General features: G+C 52.7%; 1 protein-coding gene across 4 annotated transcripts in view; it reads right to left on the bottom strand.

Annotated features, from left to right (window-relative positions):
* AMOTL1 (angiomotin like 1) overlaps positions 1-14,795 on the bottom strand; it is a 90,067-nt gene that overhangs the window by 57,330 nt on the left and 17,942 nt on the right. Inside the window, exon 3 of one of the 4 annotated variants that reach the window (XM_052812608.1) lies at positions 14,586-14,636. In XM_052812608.1, the coding sequence (XP_052668568.1) occupies positions 14,586-14,636 (51 nt within the window). Of the gene's footprint in view, positions 1-3,080; positions 3,102-4,700; positions 4,799-8,584; positions 8,648-14,585; positions 14,637-14,795 lie in introns of those variants that run through there. The other 3 variants (XM_052812610.1, XM_052812609.1, XM_052812611.1) reach the window with 3 other exon arrangements.

The raw sequence follows: 14,795 nt of genomic DNA, 5'->3' as shown, positions 1-14,795 counted from the left end.
CGTTATCCATCTATTTTTTTTGCCAGTGGTGTCCTTTAGGTTAAATAGCTTTCTCCCTGAGTCATTCCCACAAACTTGCAGCATACAAAGGAGCCTGGGATAAGGACAGAACAAAAATAGTACAAAGACTGTACAGTACTCTCTAACTGGAAATGCAGGCATTGAACTCTATCATATGGATCTTCAGATTTCTAGAGCTTTTCCATTTTTTTTAACACAGGCAACAAACCATAGGCTAAGGATCCACAGTTCTTCATTTGATCCGTGTGAAGAACTGCTCATGATAACCCTACACTGAGAGAAGCCCTTGCATTATTCTTACGTGTCATGTCTAAAGGAAAAAGAAATTAAACATTCTTCCCACCAGAATATATACTAAAATTATGAGCCTTCCATTATTAAATCATTACACGCAATTTACATTCAGCCACTTTTAAAATGCAGAAATTTAATAAAGGTATTATACACAGAAGTGCTAACAAGATAATTGCCTTTAGTTCCCGCTCCCAGATGGCTGAGCTCAGATTTAGAACAGGGAAAATCACAGTAACGGCTTACGGGGTGGAGCCGCCGCCTCAAAAACGGCCCCAAAACAATGCACGTCGCAGGCTGGGGGACACGTCCCAGGGGATGGGACATGTCACTGGCAGCGACCCCCTGCCCACTCCAGGTAGCCATCCCGGGGTGCACCCCCAAGAAGTGCCTCCCCGCCTCTGCGGGATGCAGGAGCCCAAACCAGGTCCCTGGGGGGGACCGGGATGCCTCCTGCCCTCCAGGCACCTCGGGGGATCTGCGCGTTGTCCCCCAGCCTGGCAGGGACTTCACTGAAATATCTGCTCATGACATACACAGTGAGGAGGGAGGGCAGAGGAATAACAGTTTTTTAATGACTTCAGCTGTTTTAGGTCTTAAATGGAGACTGGATTTCACTAGAAGTATTTTCATTCATTAAATTATTCATTAAATTGAATTAAATTAATAAAATAATGTCATTATTTTCCAGCCTGAGCCTTGGCCACTGGAGCTACTGTTGTCTAAATCACATTTATATTTGTGCTAACCAATATGGTCAGAGCAGATAACCAAGTATTGCTCAATTACTTAATCCCACACTACGTTTTCCTGAGATGTGGCATCCCCTATAGATCACCCCGCTCCTCGAAAGGTGCTGCCTTCACACGTGCTGCGTGGGGAAAGGCATGGCCACGCACTGCAGTGGGACATGCCAGGGCTGGGCAAGGCCACCAAGAGCCAGCAAATGCTGCAGAACCTGCTGCCACACACGGGGTACACCTTACTGCAATGCAAAACTCTGCCCTCGCAAGCACTGGTCCAAATCTGGAGTGATTTCACCAGCTTCTACAGATTTACTCCAGATTTAAACCCAAAGCAGCATCTCACCTACTGAAAAAGTCACTTAAGGGACCAAAAAAGGACAGATACATTTCCTAAATACAATTTCAATAAATTTCAATAGAAAAGTTGCCCTAGCAATTTTTTTTATAAGGTGATGTTGTTCTTGTTGTTATTACTATTATTTTCTATCTACTTCCATCTATTTCTAGATGAAGGCAGGCTGTTCCATTTAAAAATTTGGGACGCAAATGGGAACCAGATTACATCTATCCCAAAGCTGCCAAAAAGCAATTGCTGTATGAAACCAAAAATCCTCCTGGGATTTTTCCCAAATCCGCAAAATATTCCCGAGCACTGAAGTTTCCACTGGGACTATTACATTAGCAGATAGTCTCTGTGCAAAAACCCGAGTATGCAGCCGTCCTCCTAATGGTTTCCAGGACAAGGAGGCTGCGCAAGGCACGTACTCCCACCTTAGCACCAAATAACATTTACACCAGATCTGGCCTTTAAAGCGAGTTATACGCCTATCGGTGTTAAAAAAAATGGCACTGGGGACCATCAGGCTTTTGCTTCCCAAAGGAAAGCTGCAGTGGTCAGCAGTAACATCTCCACGTCGTCCTGAAACCTCCACGTGCATCCCAAGAGTCCGGCTGAGCCTGATCCCCTGGGCAGCCCCACACACATCCCATCCGGGGCTGCTGCTGGGACCCCTATAAAACCCCCTTCGGTGTCTCTTTGCTGGGGAAGTGCAATGCCTTCAGCTCTGTGCCAGCGTTTCCTCGCAGAGGAGCTCTTGCGGGGAGCACCCGAGCTGTCTCCATGCATCAGTCCCTCCATCCAGGATGCTGATGTGTGGAAGGTTTGGCCCAGATCGCTGCGCGGGGCCACGACCCCGGGAACTGCCCCTACGCTTGCTCACAATGTCGCAGGTGCATGGAAATGAACAGTACGCGAGAGCAACCACCGATCCTGCGGGCACTGGGGCTTCGGAGAGGCAGCACGTGCTTGTTTGGGTCAAAGCCGCCCTCGTCCAGCAGCCGAGTGCTTTCCAAAGAAAAGGGAAAGCAAAGCTCTCCCTGCCAAACGCTTGCAGAGAGCAAAGGGGAGCGATGGACATGAGGACAGAGGAAGAAGAGAATGGACGTGCAGGTGATGGGGGGGCTCCCACCGGCCCCAAACAGCCTGGGGAAACCAGGGGCCCCAGCCCCAACAACACTGGGGTGCACATCTCTCCCTATTTAACAACCTAAAACAAGCCCCCGGAATTCATCCCCTCACACCACTGCTCCAGGCGGGGCTGGGGATGAGGAAGGCTGGGCAGGACACGGCCCTTCCATGCGGGGCCACGGCATGCACCCAGCGCAACCCCCGAGAGGGTTTTATTGCAGGCTCTCGCCCACCCGATATTCCCTGCCCTCACCACTCGGGCGTTTCTTGATAAGGTATTTATAGGACCCTTTTAAGAGCTTTTCTGGCCATTAGCAATGACCATATATATAAATACATACACTATATATACACACACACATATAAAAATATAAATATATATGTAGTATATTTTAGATTTATCTATAATAATGTGTAGTCATATGTATCTACCTATATGTAGATATATAAAAAAAATAAACATATATCTACGTATATATTTTTATATCTCTACTTCTATGTAAAAATATATCTATATCTAAAATATATATATAAATATATATCTCCATGCACACCTGTAAGCAGGAACGGCACTGCCAGCTAGCTGCGCACAGGAAAAATCAGCGGACTCCTCATCTTCACAGCCACCCCTCTCTCAGAAAGCTTTTTAGGCTTGTTTTTATACAAAAAAGACAAAACCTCAGCTCAGCGGATGCCCAATAAGGGCCTTGCAGGTGCCTTAGCAGCCAGATCTCGGGCTCCGGCAGGCGGGCGGGCAGGCGGCAGCCCACCGCTCCGCAGACAGCTGCTCACCGCTCCCGGGACGTCCACACGGCACCAGGAAAGAGAAAAAACCCACCCTCTTTCCATCGAAAAGAGGAAAAAGACCAAGCAGCGACCTTCCTGTATTTAAAACTATGAATCACAAACCCTGGCAGGAGGATTCGAGTTAAATTCACGTGGGGTTTTTTCCTCCTCTTTCAATGTTGTTTTGTTTTGTTTTTAACCAGGAGTTTATCTTCGTTCTCCCTGCAGGGGTAGGAAGGTTAAGTCTAAAAGTTCCCTCTCACCATCCCCCTGCAACAACAACGTGAGAAAACCCTCTCCCGGCGTGGGAGGCCCTGCCCGCCGGCTCGGCTCTGCCCTCCCCACGCAGCCCGCAGCGGCAGGCGGCCCGCCTCGCCCGTCCCGTCCCGTCCCGTCCCGTCCCGTCCGCGGCGGAGGAGCGGAGCGGAGCGGGACGGGACGGGACCCGCCGTCTCCCCGACGGGCGCTCCCGGGGGGCCCCTCCGAGGCCCGCCGCTCCCCCGGGCGGCAGGGCTGGGACCGGCGGTGACAGCCTGCCGCCGAGGGACCCACGGGCACGCTGCGATCGCTGCTGCGGAAACACAAGCGGCCGCGCCGGGTCCAGCTGGAAACGTTCCCCCCCCTCCCCGCCGCCGCCGCCCCGGCCGCTCGCTTCGCTCTTCCCCGGGAGAGCCGGAGGCGGCTCCCCTCAGCGCCTGACCCGTCCCTCCGTCCCGACCCGCCGCGAACAGCCCCACCGGGCCGGCGGCCGCTCCGGCGCTGGCCCCCGGCTCGCCCACCCGCCGCGGTTTTGCCTTTCCGGAGCGGAGAAAATTCGCACAAGTACTCGGGGAGGGTGCGGGGTGGGGAAACATGGAGTAGTTAGCCCGCGGCCGGCCAGCCTGGGCTGCTCGGCCACAACGGGGCGGCGGGGCGGGGGAGGGATAAACTCGCCCCCGCTCCCACCACCGGGTGGGGTTTCCACGCTGCCCGCGGGCAGCCGGGCGCGCTGGGTCCAGGAGCCTGCTGGGGGCTGCCCAGGCCTCCCCGCATCCTCCCCGGCGAGCAGCGGGGGCAGTCCCCGGGGGAGCTGCGCGTCGGCTCCCGGGGGGGGAGGGCTGCGGGGCAGGTCCCGGGGCAGCGGCGGGGCAGCTCCCCGGGGAGCGGCGAGCCCGTGCCCGGCGCGGCACCCCACGCAGCGCCCGCTGCGCGGCACGGGCGGACACGAAAAGGGACGGCCGGCACCGGCGCTCCCGCACGCAGCGGGACGCGCCGCGGTGCGCTCCCCGGGACGCGCGTGGACAAAGGCACACGCGCTCCCACGCACACGTGTGCGCACAGACACGCGCCGGTGCGGTGACACACGGACCCACGCCTCGCGTACACCGCTACCCCGCCGCCGCCCTTACCTCCGGCTCCGCGCCCCGCCGCCCCCGGCAGCACCTTGGCCATCCGCGCCGCTCCCCGCCGCCCCCAGGCGCGCACCGCCGGCCGCCGCGGGCCGGGGCGGGGCGGGGCGGGGCGGGGCCGGCCGCGCCGCGGGGGCGGGGCCGGGGGCGGGCCGGGGGCCGGCCGCTGGGGGCGGGGCGGGGCCAGGCGAGCCCCGCACCTCCCGCAGGAGGGCGGTGTGCGGGGTGACGTCGCCGCAGGCGCCTCCCACCAAGGGTACGGGGCTGGCGGGTTCGGGGGCGGACCCCCCCCCCCCCCCCCCGGGCCGGGCCGGGCCGGGCCGGGCCGCGGGCTGTGCCGGAGCTCGGCAGGCACCACACGGAGCCGCGGAAGACAGCTGGGTGCCCCCAGGGGTGAGCGCGTGTGGCAGCACGGCCTCCCCACCTCGTGCCTGGGGGTGCCTGGGACCTGGATCCCACCGTAGGTACCGGCGCAGGGTCCCTGAATCCCACCCCAAGCCTCGCAGCGCAGCCGAAAGGAGTTACCCCGAGGCCCAAGCCCGTGCGTTAAGCCCGGGCATCCTCCCCGTCTCCCAGGGCTCCAGCTGCTGCTTCCCCTGCGCCTGGAGGAGGGGGTGGCTGCTGGGGAGCCACTGGGCTGGATCTAGCCCGTGCGGAGCTGGGGCTGCACCCCCCCATTCTTAAACGCAGCTCCCCGTTCCTAAACGCAGCCCCTTTCCCCTGCTGCCCACCCGCTTCATCGCGCATTTTCACGTGAGCGGGAGATGCTCGTATCCCCTGACGTCAAGGGATTTCTGGCCGATGCCGGACACGGGTGCTGCGGTAACAGGAACACAGGACGTTTGTCAGCTTAGGATTTCTTTACAGTTCAGCACACCAGCTCCGTGGGACGCGTTTTCGTTAGGGCTTCATCTGCCCAGCCCACCCCGGCCCTGCTGCCAAGGGCCTGGCACAGGGGACAGCATGGGACATCTCAGGTGTTTGCACCACACTTTGTTCCCCTCCTCGGGGCCGTGTGGGCACGAACTGGGTTCAGCTGTCCCTCTGCATCCTTTTCCCAGCACTGTCCCACAGGGCAGACCTCTTCTCCGATGACTGGCACTGCCAGCACACTGCTTGGGTTTCCCCATCTCGTTGCTCCAACCTTCTTCAGTCCAGCAAGCTGCCCAGCGATGCCAGGATTATCCATTCTATTTGTACTCATTTCTCCCAGTTCGTAACACACAGACAAGCTTTTCAGCCCCCAAAGGCACTGACGGTGGCTTCTGCCTCCTAAATACTGTCCCAAAGGGATAAAAGCAGGTAGAAATGCAGCAACAGGCTGAAGAGGAATGCACCCAGCACCACCGCAGCCCTGTAAAGAGGCACGGCAAGACAGGAGCTGGCCCGGGACCATTGCCACAGGGCTGGATGGATGCAGCGGGGACTCCAGCAGCTCCAGGTGCTGGGACCGCTCTGTGAATCACAGCAGTCTGAGGCATTGCTTTTTCGAATCGCAAACCTGAGCTTTGCTCAGAGTTTGGGTTTTGCTTAGGTGCGAGACACGGGGAAACTATAGGATATGGGAAAGGGGCAAAGGAGGACAAAATACTGATGGTGAAATCGGGTTCCCCGGCGCCCACGTCCACACGTCTCCCGTGGCAGCAGTTACCCCAGAACTACGTTTCCCGTGTGAGCTGAGCATCCTCAGAGGTGACCGTCCCTCCGTGTCCGCGTGCAAGGCAAGGTGACAGTCGGGTGCTGTCCCTGCAGGTATCTCTCTGAAGCTTTGAAACTGAGGCAGCTATTAGGTGTCTCCCTGAGGTCACCTAATACAGGCTGGGGTTACGCTCAAGCAGGAGAGCAGAAAATTGCAAATACTCTGCTGTTCCAGGGGCAGGCAAAGGAACCATCGCATCCTTGGCACACAATTTAGCCTCCTCAGGGGAGAAAACACAGGCTAGTGGTTAGGGTACCAGACTTGGACAAGAGAGGGATGTTCTGTTCCCTTGCCTCCTGAAGATGCCCTGAGTATCTCAGAGCAAGTCAGGCCCAAATTAAGGTTTTTAAATGCTAAATCCTCTGCGAAATCATGGGGAACCTTGACAACAGATAGACTTAGACACCTCGGTCCCCTGGAAGAACTGGCCTTTGGTTTTTCAGATTGTATAGCTGCCCTCTCCTACCTCCTCCAGAGATAAATGTTGGCTTTGCTTGTAGACACAGGCAAACCATGAACCCGTTCAGTTGTAAATGAAGGTGAAATTTTGCCCTCGACTTGTTAGGTGCCTGTTCACAGCAGTGGATGAAGTTGGATGATGGCACTGCTCACCGAGCCCAGTTCAAAATGGCAATTCAAGCGCTACTTTTTGGCATGCTCCAACTTTATCATTTGGTTGGGCAAAATGGGACACATTATTTTGGTTATTCTGCTTCACAGACTGTGTCATGGGGGACTGGGTGCAGTCTGGCTGTACCGCCCTGGGCCAAGCAGATCCAGCCTGTCCAAGGGCTTATTTTATTTCTCATTCTGGCCCCACAGTCTATGCTCCCCTTTTACCTACTGCTGCGTGATGATGGGTGACAATTTCGGTGCTAGAGGAACAAATACGTCAAGAAAAAGGATTATCATCTGCTGCCTTGTCTTTCAGCAGCATTGCAAGAACCTTGTGAACCATGCTGTTATGTTTCCAAGGAAAAGAGCCTTTTTTTCTGCCAAGGTGAGTGTTGTTTCTCTTTTCCCCCACATTATTCATTTTCTGGTATGTGTTTCCATGTGATTTTCAAAATCTTCTTCCTGTTCAACTCCATTTTGATTTGATAAACTAATTGGCTGCGAAGGACGGTAGGCTGAGGAGGGAGGTTTCTAATCCCTCTGTGGTTTGATACTTCTGATAACCACTGGGAAGCTGTGTTTGCCCAGGAGGGAAAGGCAACTGCCGTTCAAGCTTCTCCCCTTTGCAGCTCCACTATAGTTATATGTATTTATTTATTCCTTTATTTATTTATATTTTAAAATAGATTGTTCCCCCAATTTGGGAATAGCTCCATTATTTTTGTCTTTTAATTTTCTTTATTTACTTATTTATTTAATGTTGTTCCTCCAATGAACTTGGGGAAGGAAAGAAGTTCATCTTTCCACCCCTTTTGGTCCTAACCTACTCAGCCGGGGCCAAGTGCCACCACAACTCCAGTTGTCAGGTCAGCGGAGCGGAGCTGACAGTGCCATCTCGCTTCACTGCCTCCCTCCCGCTTCTCCCTGGTAACTACGGATCCAGGAGACACGCACCATCCACAGGCTGGAGGCACATGTCTGTTGTAACCTGCCATGGAAAATAAACACCTCTCATGGATTTCCCAAGCATTTCGGCGAGCTGCATGGGAAGGGAGAAGCATTTCCAGGTGCTTCCCTGGCTCAGCAATTAGCAGTCCCCTGGATCACTCAGCATCCCTGCGCCATCCCAAATCCCCCATGGCTGGGGAGCTCTGAGCGGTTGCTACTGGTTGCAACCGCTCTAAGCGGTTGGCCATCCCAAACCACAAGCGCACCCGAGTATTGACGCTCGTTACATTTGCACCCACCCATGCGTGTAATCCCACAGATTCCTAATGCTGCAAGCAAACAAATAATTGTCCCGCTCCGCCTGACACTGCGGCAACCCCAAATGCCTGCACGCAGTTTCACTTCTTGCTGTCGCTGCTGCTTTTAACGACGGCCGATGGGCAGCCAGAGAGTTACAGCCCCGTTAACACCACCGCTGGCGACGGCACGAATGACCGCCGTGCAATGTTTAGACCACAGCAAGAGCTGAATCAAGAAATCAGAATAGATTGCGTAGAAAGCTTCACCCGGTAAATTCAGTAAATAAAAGACCCAGAGCCTTCGACATGAAAGATGCCCTTACCATTATCTCAGGTGGAGACAGTCCTACCTCTTCCTGGTAGTCACAGGCTTCACTCACCCAGCACGCACATCTCCTTTCAGCAGAGACCCTTCTACCCATCCTCAGCATCCCTGAAGCATCTCTAACTACTGAGCAGAGGCGAATCCTCTTGCAGGGCTGGAGCAGTGCTTTCAAACCCACATCTGCGGAAGGTTTTTAAGCAATCTTGCTACCAGGCAGCCAGTGAGCTCAGCAGCTCAGGGAGCCCCAAAGAAACTTACCCTGATAAATTAATAGCCACTGTTAAGATTTTCACAGTGACAACTGCGCATATTTATCAGGTCCCCTCTGATACACGCTTCACAGGCAGCATTGTATTTGGAGGCAGCAGAAATATCTCCGCACATCTGTTTTTCCAGTTCTGCCAAAGAGCTTTCGTTTTTCTCTAATAACTTGACCTGTTTGGTTTCTGGCAGAAGACAGCTAAGCAGAGCACTCGCTCTCTGGATTCGCTCCAGTACAAGATGAGGTCAGGACAACAAAGAAAAAGAAACAGCTGGATGGCTACAAAGAAGTGGGAACAAATAGGGCAGGGACCAGGGCTTTTTCTTTCCTTCCCTTTTTATTTATCCAATGGGATTTCATTCCTGGGCGTATTTATTCTCCCGGCAGACGGTATCACAAAAGCAGTGTTTCCTGCAAGCTGCTGTTGCGGGGAGCCTCCTCCAGCAGCCTGACCGTACCCAGGGTGCAGGTATAAATAGCACAGCCAACTAATCCCTCCTTTGGTCGGCTGTCAGGAAATGTGAGGCACAGGTCCTGGGGGTTTCCACTGAGATATTGCATCTCCTACACAAGCATTTTCATCTTGATTTTGGCAGCATGGGGTTCATACCCCCCACTCCCACTTTATTTTTCCATTTCATCACATTCTCATTAGTCTACCCAGGGCTTTCTGGGCTGGGGGCTTTCACCTTGCATTTTTCAATCAGTCTTCTTTCTTTTTTCTGATATTCAGCTACATCATTTTAAAGCAGCAAGAAGAAAAATTGCCAGTGGGGCAGGAAGGAGGTGGAAAAGAGGGAAGGGATGAGGGAATGGAAGACAAGGAGAAGACATGCAAGCACGGGGGAGAGACAGCGAAGCAGTCTGCACATGTTCCCCTGTTGGGAGAGTTTCTCTCTCTCTGACCTCACTTTCTCCACGGCCAGAAATTCCACCTCGGGACTTGCCAAGGAGACAATGCAGCATTCCTGTGCTGGGCCACAAAGCAAGTGTGAAATGTTCTGTTTTAATCATTTACAGAACAAAAGGAACACAACAGTCACTGTCTGATTCATATCTGCTGAAATCCAGCAGCCAAAGCTGTGGGAGAGGAGAGACAGATGAAGAAAGGAAAGGAAGAGGAGGTGTGGGTTTGTATTGGTTTTTTCTTCTGGTTAGTCACTGTGGACCTAAGGAAAGACAAGAAGGACCACGTTGGATTATACCAAAGTTTAAGAGCCCCCGGTGTCCTCTCTCTGATGTGGCCTCTGGTAGATGACTGCAGAGAAAATACAAGGAACAGTACAAGCGCAAATGCTGTTTCCTCTAGCACGTGGTCCCGTTTCCTTTCCTGAGCCAGAGGTTGTAGCTGGATCATCAGGTTTGAGAGCCCTTCCTAGACCTTTCTTCCATGATGTTTTCTCATCACTTTTTCAGCCCACTCATACTTTTGGCACCCTGGACATTCTGTGGCAGTGAGTTGCACAATGTAATTGAGCACTGCGTGAAGATATACTTCCTTTGGGTCGTTTTAAGCCTTTCCTTATTTCACAGAATCTCAGACTAGTTGAGATCAGAAGGGGCCTCTGGAGGTCATCTGCTCCAACCCCCCTGCTCAAGCAGGGCCACCTGGAGCCGGTTGCCCAGGACCACATCCAGATGGCTTTTGAGTATCTCCAAGGACGGAGAGTCCACAACCTCCCTGGGCAACCTGTGCCAGCGCTCGGTCACCCTCACCGGAAAAAAGCGTTTCCTGATGTTCAGAGGGAACCCGCCGTGTTTCAGTTTGTGCCCATCACCTCTGGTCCTGGCGCTGGGCACCACCGGAAAGAGCCTGGATCCGACCTCTTTACAACCTCCCTACAGGTACTTAGAGACATTGATGAGATCCCCCAGAGCCTTCTCTTCTCGAGGCTGAACAGTCCCAGCTCTCTCAGCCTTTCCTCACAGGACAGACGCTCCAGCCCCTTCATCATCCTTGTGGCCCTTTGCTGGGCTCTGTCCAGTATGTCCGTGTCTCTCTTGCACTTATTTACTTCTATGCCATTCATAATTCTTGTGCTTCTACTGTATCCTCCTTCATAAGTCTTGTACTTCTACTGTATCCTCTTTCAAGCATCTCTTTTTGGCATCATCGAGTTGTAGTTTACTCAGTGTCTGCTTTCATAGAAGCTGCTCTGTCCCTTGGTCACCTTTGCCTCCCTTGCCTGGTACTTCTCCAGGGAACTTCAGAAATGTGCTCACTGCTCAAGATACAGGTAAGCCATGCACTGACTCACACAGCAGCAGACCACAGAGAGGTTTCCAAAGGTTGGGCATGGCAAGCAGAGCACCAGTCTTCAAGACAACAAGAGAAAGAAGAGTTAAGAAGTGATTTCCCAGTCATTGTTAATTCCATCCTTGTAAGCACTGGAACAACCAAAGGCTTCGCAAACATGTAGAAAAGGAAGATATGAGTAATAGCCAGTGCAGATTCAGCAAGGACTGAGCTGGTCAGACTCATCTAATCTTCTGCAATGAGGTAATAAACCTTGTAGATGAGGGGGGAGGTGCAGATGCCGTATATGTTGGCGTATAAGTAAGGCTTGTGATACTGTGTCATATGGTATCACTATAAGCAAGAGAGGGACACCTGGACTAGAAGAAAGTATGAAAAGATGGATGCACAACTGGTCAAAACCTTTCTTGGAGGTTAGTTACTCATGGCATGACGTGACATAAAAAACCTCTCGTAAATCTGGTACTGATCAGCATTTCCACGAATGACTCAAAATCCAAGCATGGCTTTTTATGTTTGCAGTTGACAGCAGGCTGGGACAAGCTGCCAGAAACCTGGACGCAGGACTGGAGGTCGAGGCAGATTTGATGAGTATGAAAAAAAGGATGCAATCCAATGATGCTCCATTGGGATCCTCCTTCAGTCCCCACACAGAGAACAAGAAACACTCAGTCTGACCCATGGAAGGCCTTTTCCCTGCTTATGCCTGCCTTCGGCAGCACAATGCATAATTGGCTTAAATTACAGAAATTTAATTAGACACCAGGAAAACCCTTCCAGTGCAGTGAAGCACTGGGGTGGATTGCCTGGGAAGGCTGCCAGGACAGGTTGGTCCTCCATGGGGGGTGATGGGTGAACAGGAGGCACTAGCCCTGCCTTCAGGCAGGAGGGAGGCATAGCTGACCTCTCGAAGTCCCGCTCAGACCTGCCTTTCTGTGATTTTTATGGCGATGATGCTTTGTTACGGTATTGATGTTTTGTCTCAGGATGTTCCTATTATAAAGCTGCTTTATTCTCTGCTCCTCTGCTAATAACTTCTCCTGCTCAGGTGGCTGGTTTGACCAGGGCTGAGTATTTTTAACCTGGTATTCTCAGGCCCTGGTTACACAATCGTTTCAACACAGCATAAATCCAAGCTGCTACTGGGATGGTCTTGTCCTCTCCCCCTTCAACATGTGCTTGCTCTTACCCCCTCGCTCGCCTGGCACCGCAGACCACACAGCTGCGCATGACTCAGGTCAGGAGACTGATCCAGCTGAAAAGTCACCAGCCAGGAGGGAGGCAAGAGGAGAGATCAGTTTTCCATTACTTGTTCTGCTATCTCACATCCTTTGTCTGTCTTGTCTACCTTGGATGGAGCAATCATGTCTTGTGCTGCGTTTGGAAAGCAGAGTGGAAATGTAAGGTGATACATGCACTGGTTTGAATTATCTTTTCCAGACTGAGGGATGTCTAATCCTGCTGTGCAGAGGAAAGCAGTGTCCGAGGAGCTCATGCTGCCCCTTGGCTGGGAATGGGGCTGTGCAGAAGCCCTGGGAGATGCCAGCCACCACCTCAGGAGGCAATGGATCACACTGGATGGCACAGACTATTTCCCCATTAACACGAAGAGAATGCTAGGAAGCTGGCTGTCGTGTGTTTCAGCCCTGATCCCTGCCCCTCCAGGGTCCTGCCCCTTGACCAGATATCACCACAAGCCTCATTTTGCACATCTAAAACATCTGTCTAGCTGCTAATACATTTCTTTGCTGCTCAATTAAAACCAACCAAATCTTGTTTTGGGGGAGAGGGAGCTTGTTCTTTGTCACTGAATATGTTTGCTAGGACTTGCAGAGTTTGCCAAGGTTAGGAGAAATGGGCATGTGTCACTGAGGGAAGGCACCGTTCAAGGGATAAGATGTGGAAGATCAAGAAGAAAAAGAACTGGTGGAAGCTGTGTCACAGAAAATGCATTTTAAAGTTACTTGACTTCTTTTAACCGCAATCGGGTAATGAATGAGACAGCCAAGGGAAGGCTCTTGGCTTTATTCCCATTCCCTGTTAGACACTCCTCTGGGTGAATGCATGTCAGAGCAGTCTCTATCCTGACACCAAGTGGAGAGAACTCACAAGGACTCCTTTAAAATACGATCAAGCGTACAAGATTGCCAGTGAGAACAGCTGCTGGCCCCGCTACCCCTTCTAGCGCCATCATACAGTTTATAAGCATTTTTGTATTTATAGGAATTTTTTCAAGATCCTGGCTCTTAGCAGCAGAGGTTTACAGCAGAGATAGTTACACATGATAAAAGTCACCATACTGGGCTCCTGCAGTTTTACCCTCCTACCCCAAGTTTCCACCAGTGCTGCATGTGGTGAGCAGCCCAGTGGGTGCACATGGACCATCCTTACTGGGGACAAGGTGGGTTTCAAGAGCAGCGGGGAAGTCAGAGAATCACAGACTGGCTGAGGTTGGCAGGGACCTCTGGAGGGCATCTGGTCCAAGCCCCCTGCCCAAGCAGGGCCACGTAGAGCTGGTCACCCAGAGCCTTGTCCAGACAGCTTCTGAATATCTCAAAGGATGGAGAATTCATTGCCCTGAAAGTGAAGAGGAGGGTGCCTTTTCCTTGGGAGGAAGGGCCAGTGCTCAGTCATGTAAGGTGACGGGCATTGCAGTGTGCCAGGGCGGTCCCACCATGCTGCCAAAGAGCAAGGCAGGGTACACAGACCTGAGCCCGATGTCTCTCCCAACACACCTAATTTGCACTTTCCAGCATGCTCCATCTCCAGTCTTCACCCATTTTCTCAGCAGGGGCTGGGAGCTTGATTTCCCCCTTCCCTGCACATCAGACCTCCAGGGCTGGGTGGCCAGAAGCCCTCCTGCAGAAGCTTCCCATCATGCAGCTCAAGTTCTCACCCTCACCTTACCTTGAGCACCTCTAACTCATCCTGAGAAACACATCTTTTTTGACCTTGGCCCTGGGCTTAAGGAGAGATTGCTGCCAGATAGGGTTCCCCCATGGATTCAGCCTCTGAAGCCTTCAGCTTCCCATGCCCATTTGAGGTTGTTTTCTCCCTGGGTGTCTTACTCTTCACTCTTGCCGTACACACCTCTACTTCTGCCTCCCAGGGGGAAAAAACCCTCATCATGTTGCAAGACACCAGAAAGTAACAGAAGCTCCAGTGCCAGCCACGGGCTAAGCCTCAAACCCCCAGCTAAGAAGCAGCAGCATCTGAGAGCGCTCTGCACCAGAAAGGTGAGAGCTTCTCTCCCCAGGGAAAAAAATCTGCATCAATTTAACACAGAAAGGTACAAAACACATCTAGCATCGAGCTGTTCCATCCCTCTGATGGTTGGCATTCAAAAGCAACACAGAAAGGAGGCACGGGTGATGATAAATTTATGCAGTGGAAAGCATTCAGTGGCTGCCCTGTGTTTTAAGTCATCCCCTAATTACATAGGAAAAAAGGAAGAGGAAAATGTATCACGCATGGACTTACCCAGCTGATCCAGAGCAAAGAGGGCTGGGGCACCTTCGGAGAGCTCATTGTCTGAGGGAAGAAGAACAAATGCTCGGGTAGGTCAGCTGGAGAGGTAGATGTGGCAAGCAGGGGTGACAATGCTGGTTTAATCACACTGCAGATAAGCCCCTGCTCAGCCTGCTTCCAGTTCACCCCTGACAGCCTTCATATGTGTGTTGTGGGGTCTTT

This window comes from Harpia harpyja, chromosome 17, assembly GCF_026419915.1.
Source record: "Harpia harpyja isolate bHarHar1 chromosome 17, bHarHar1 primary haplotype, whole genome shotgun sequence".
Lineage (NCBI taxonomy): Eukaryota > Metazoa > Chordata > Aves > Accipitriformes > Accipitridae > Harpia > Harpia harpyja.
The sequence above is the reverse complement of the archived record's forward strand: the minus strand, read 5'-3'. Positions and strand labels throughout refer to the sequence as shown.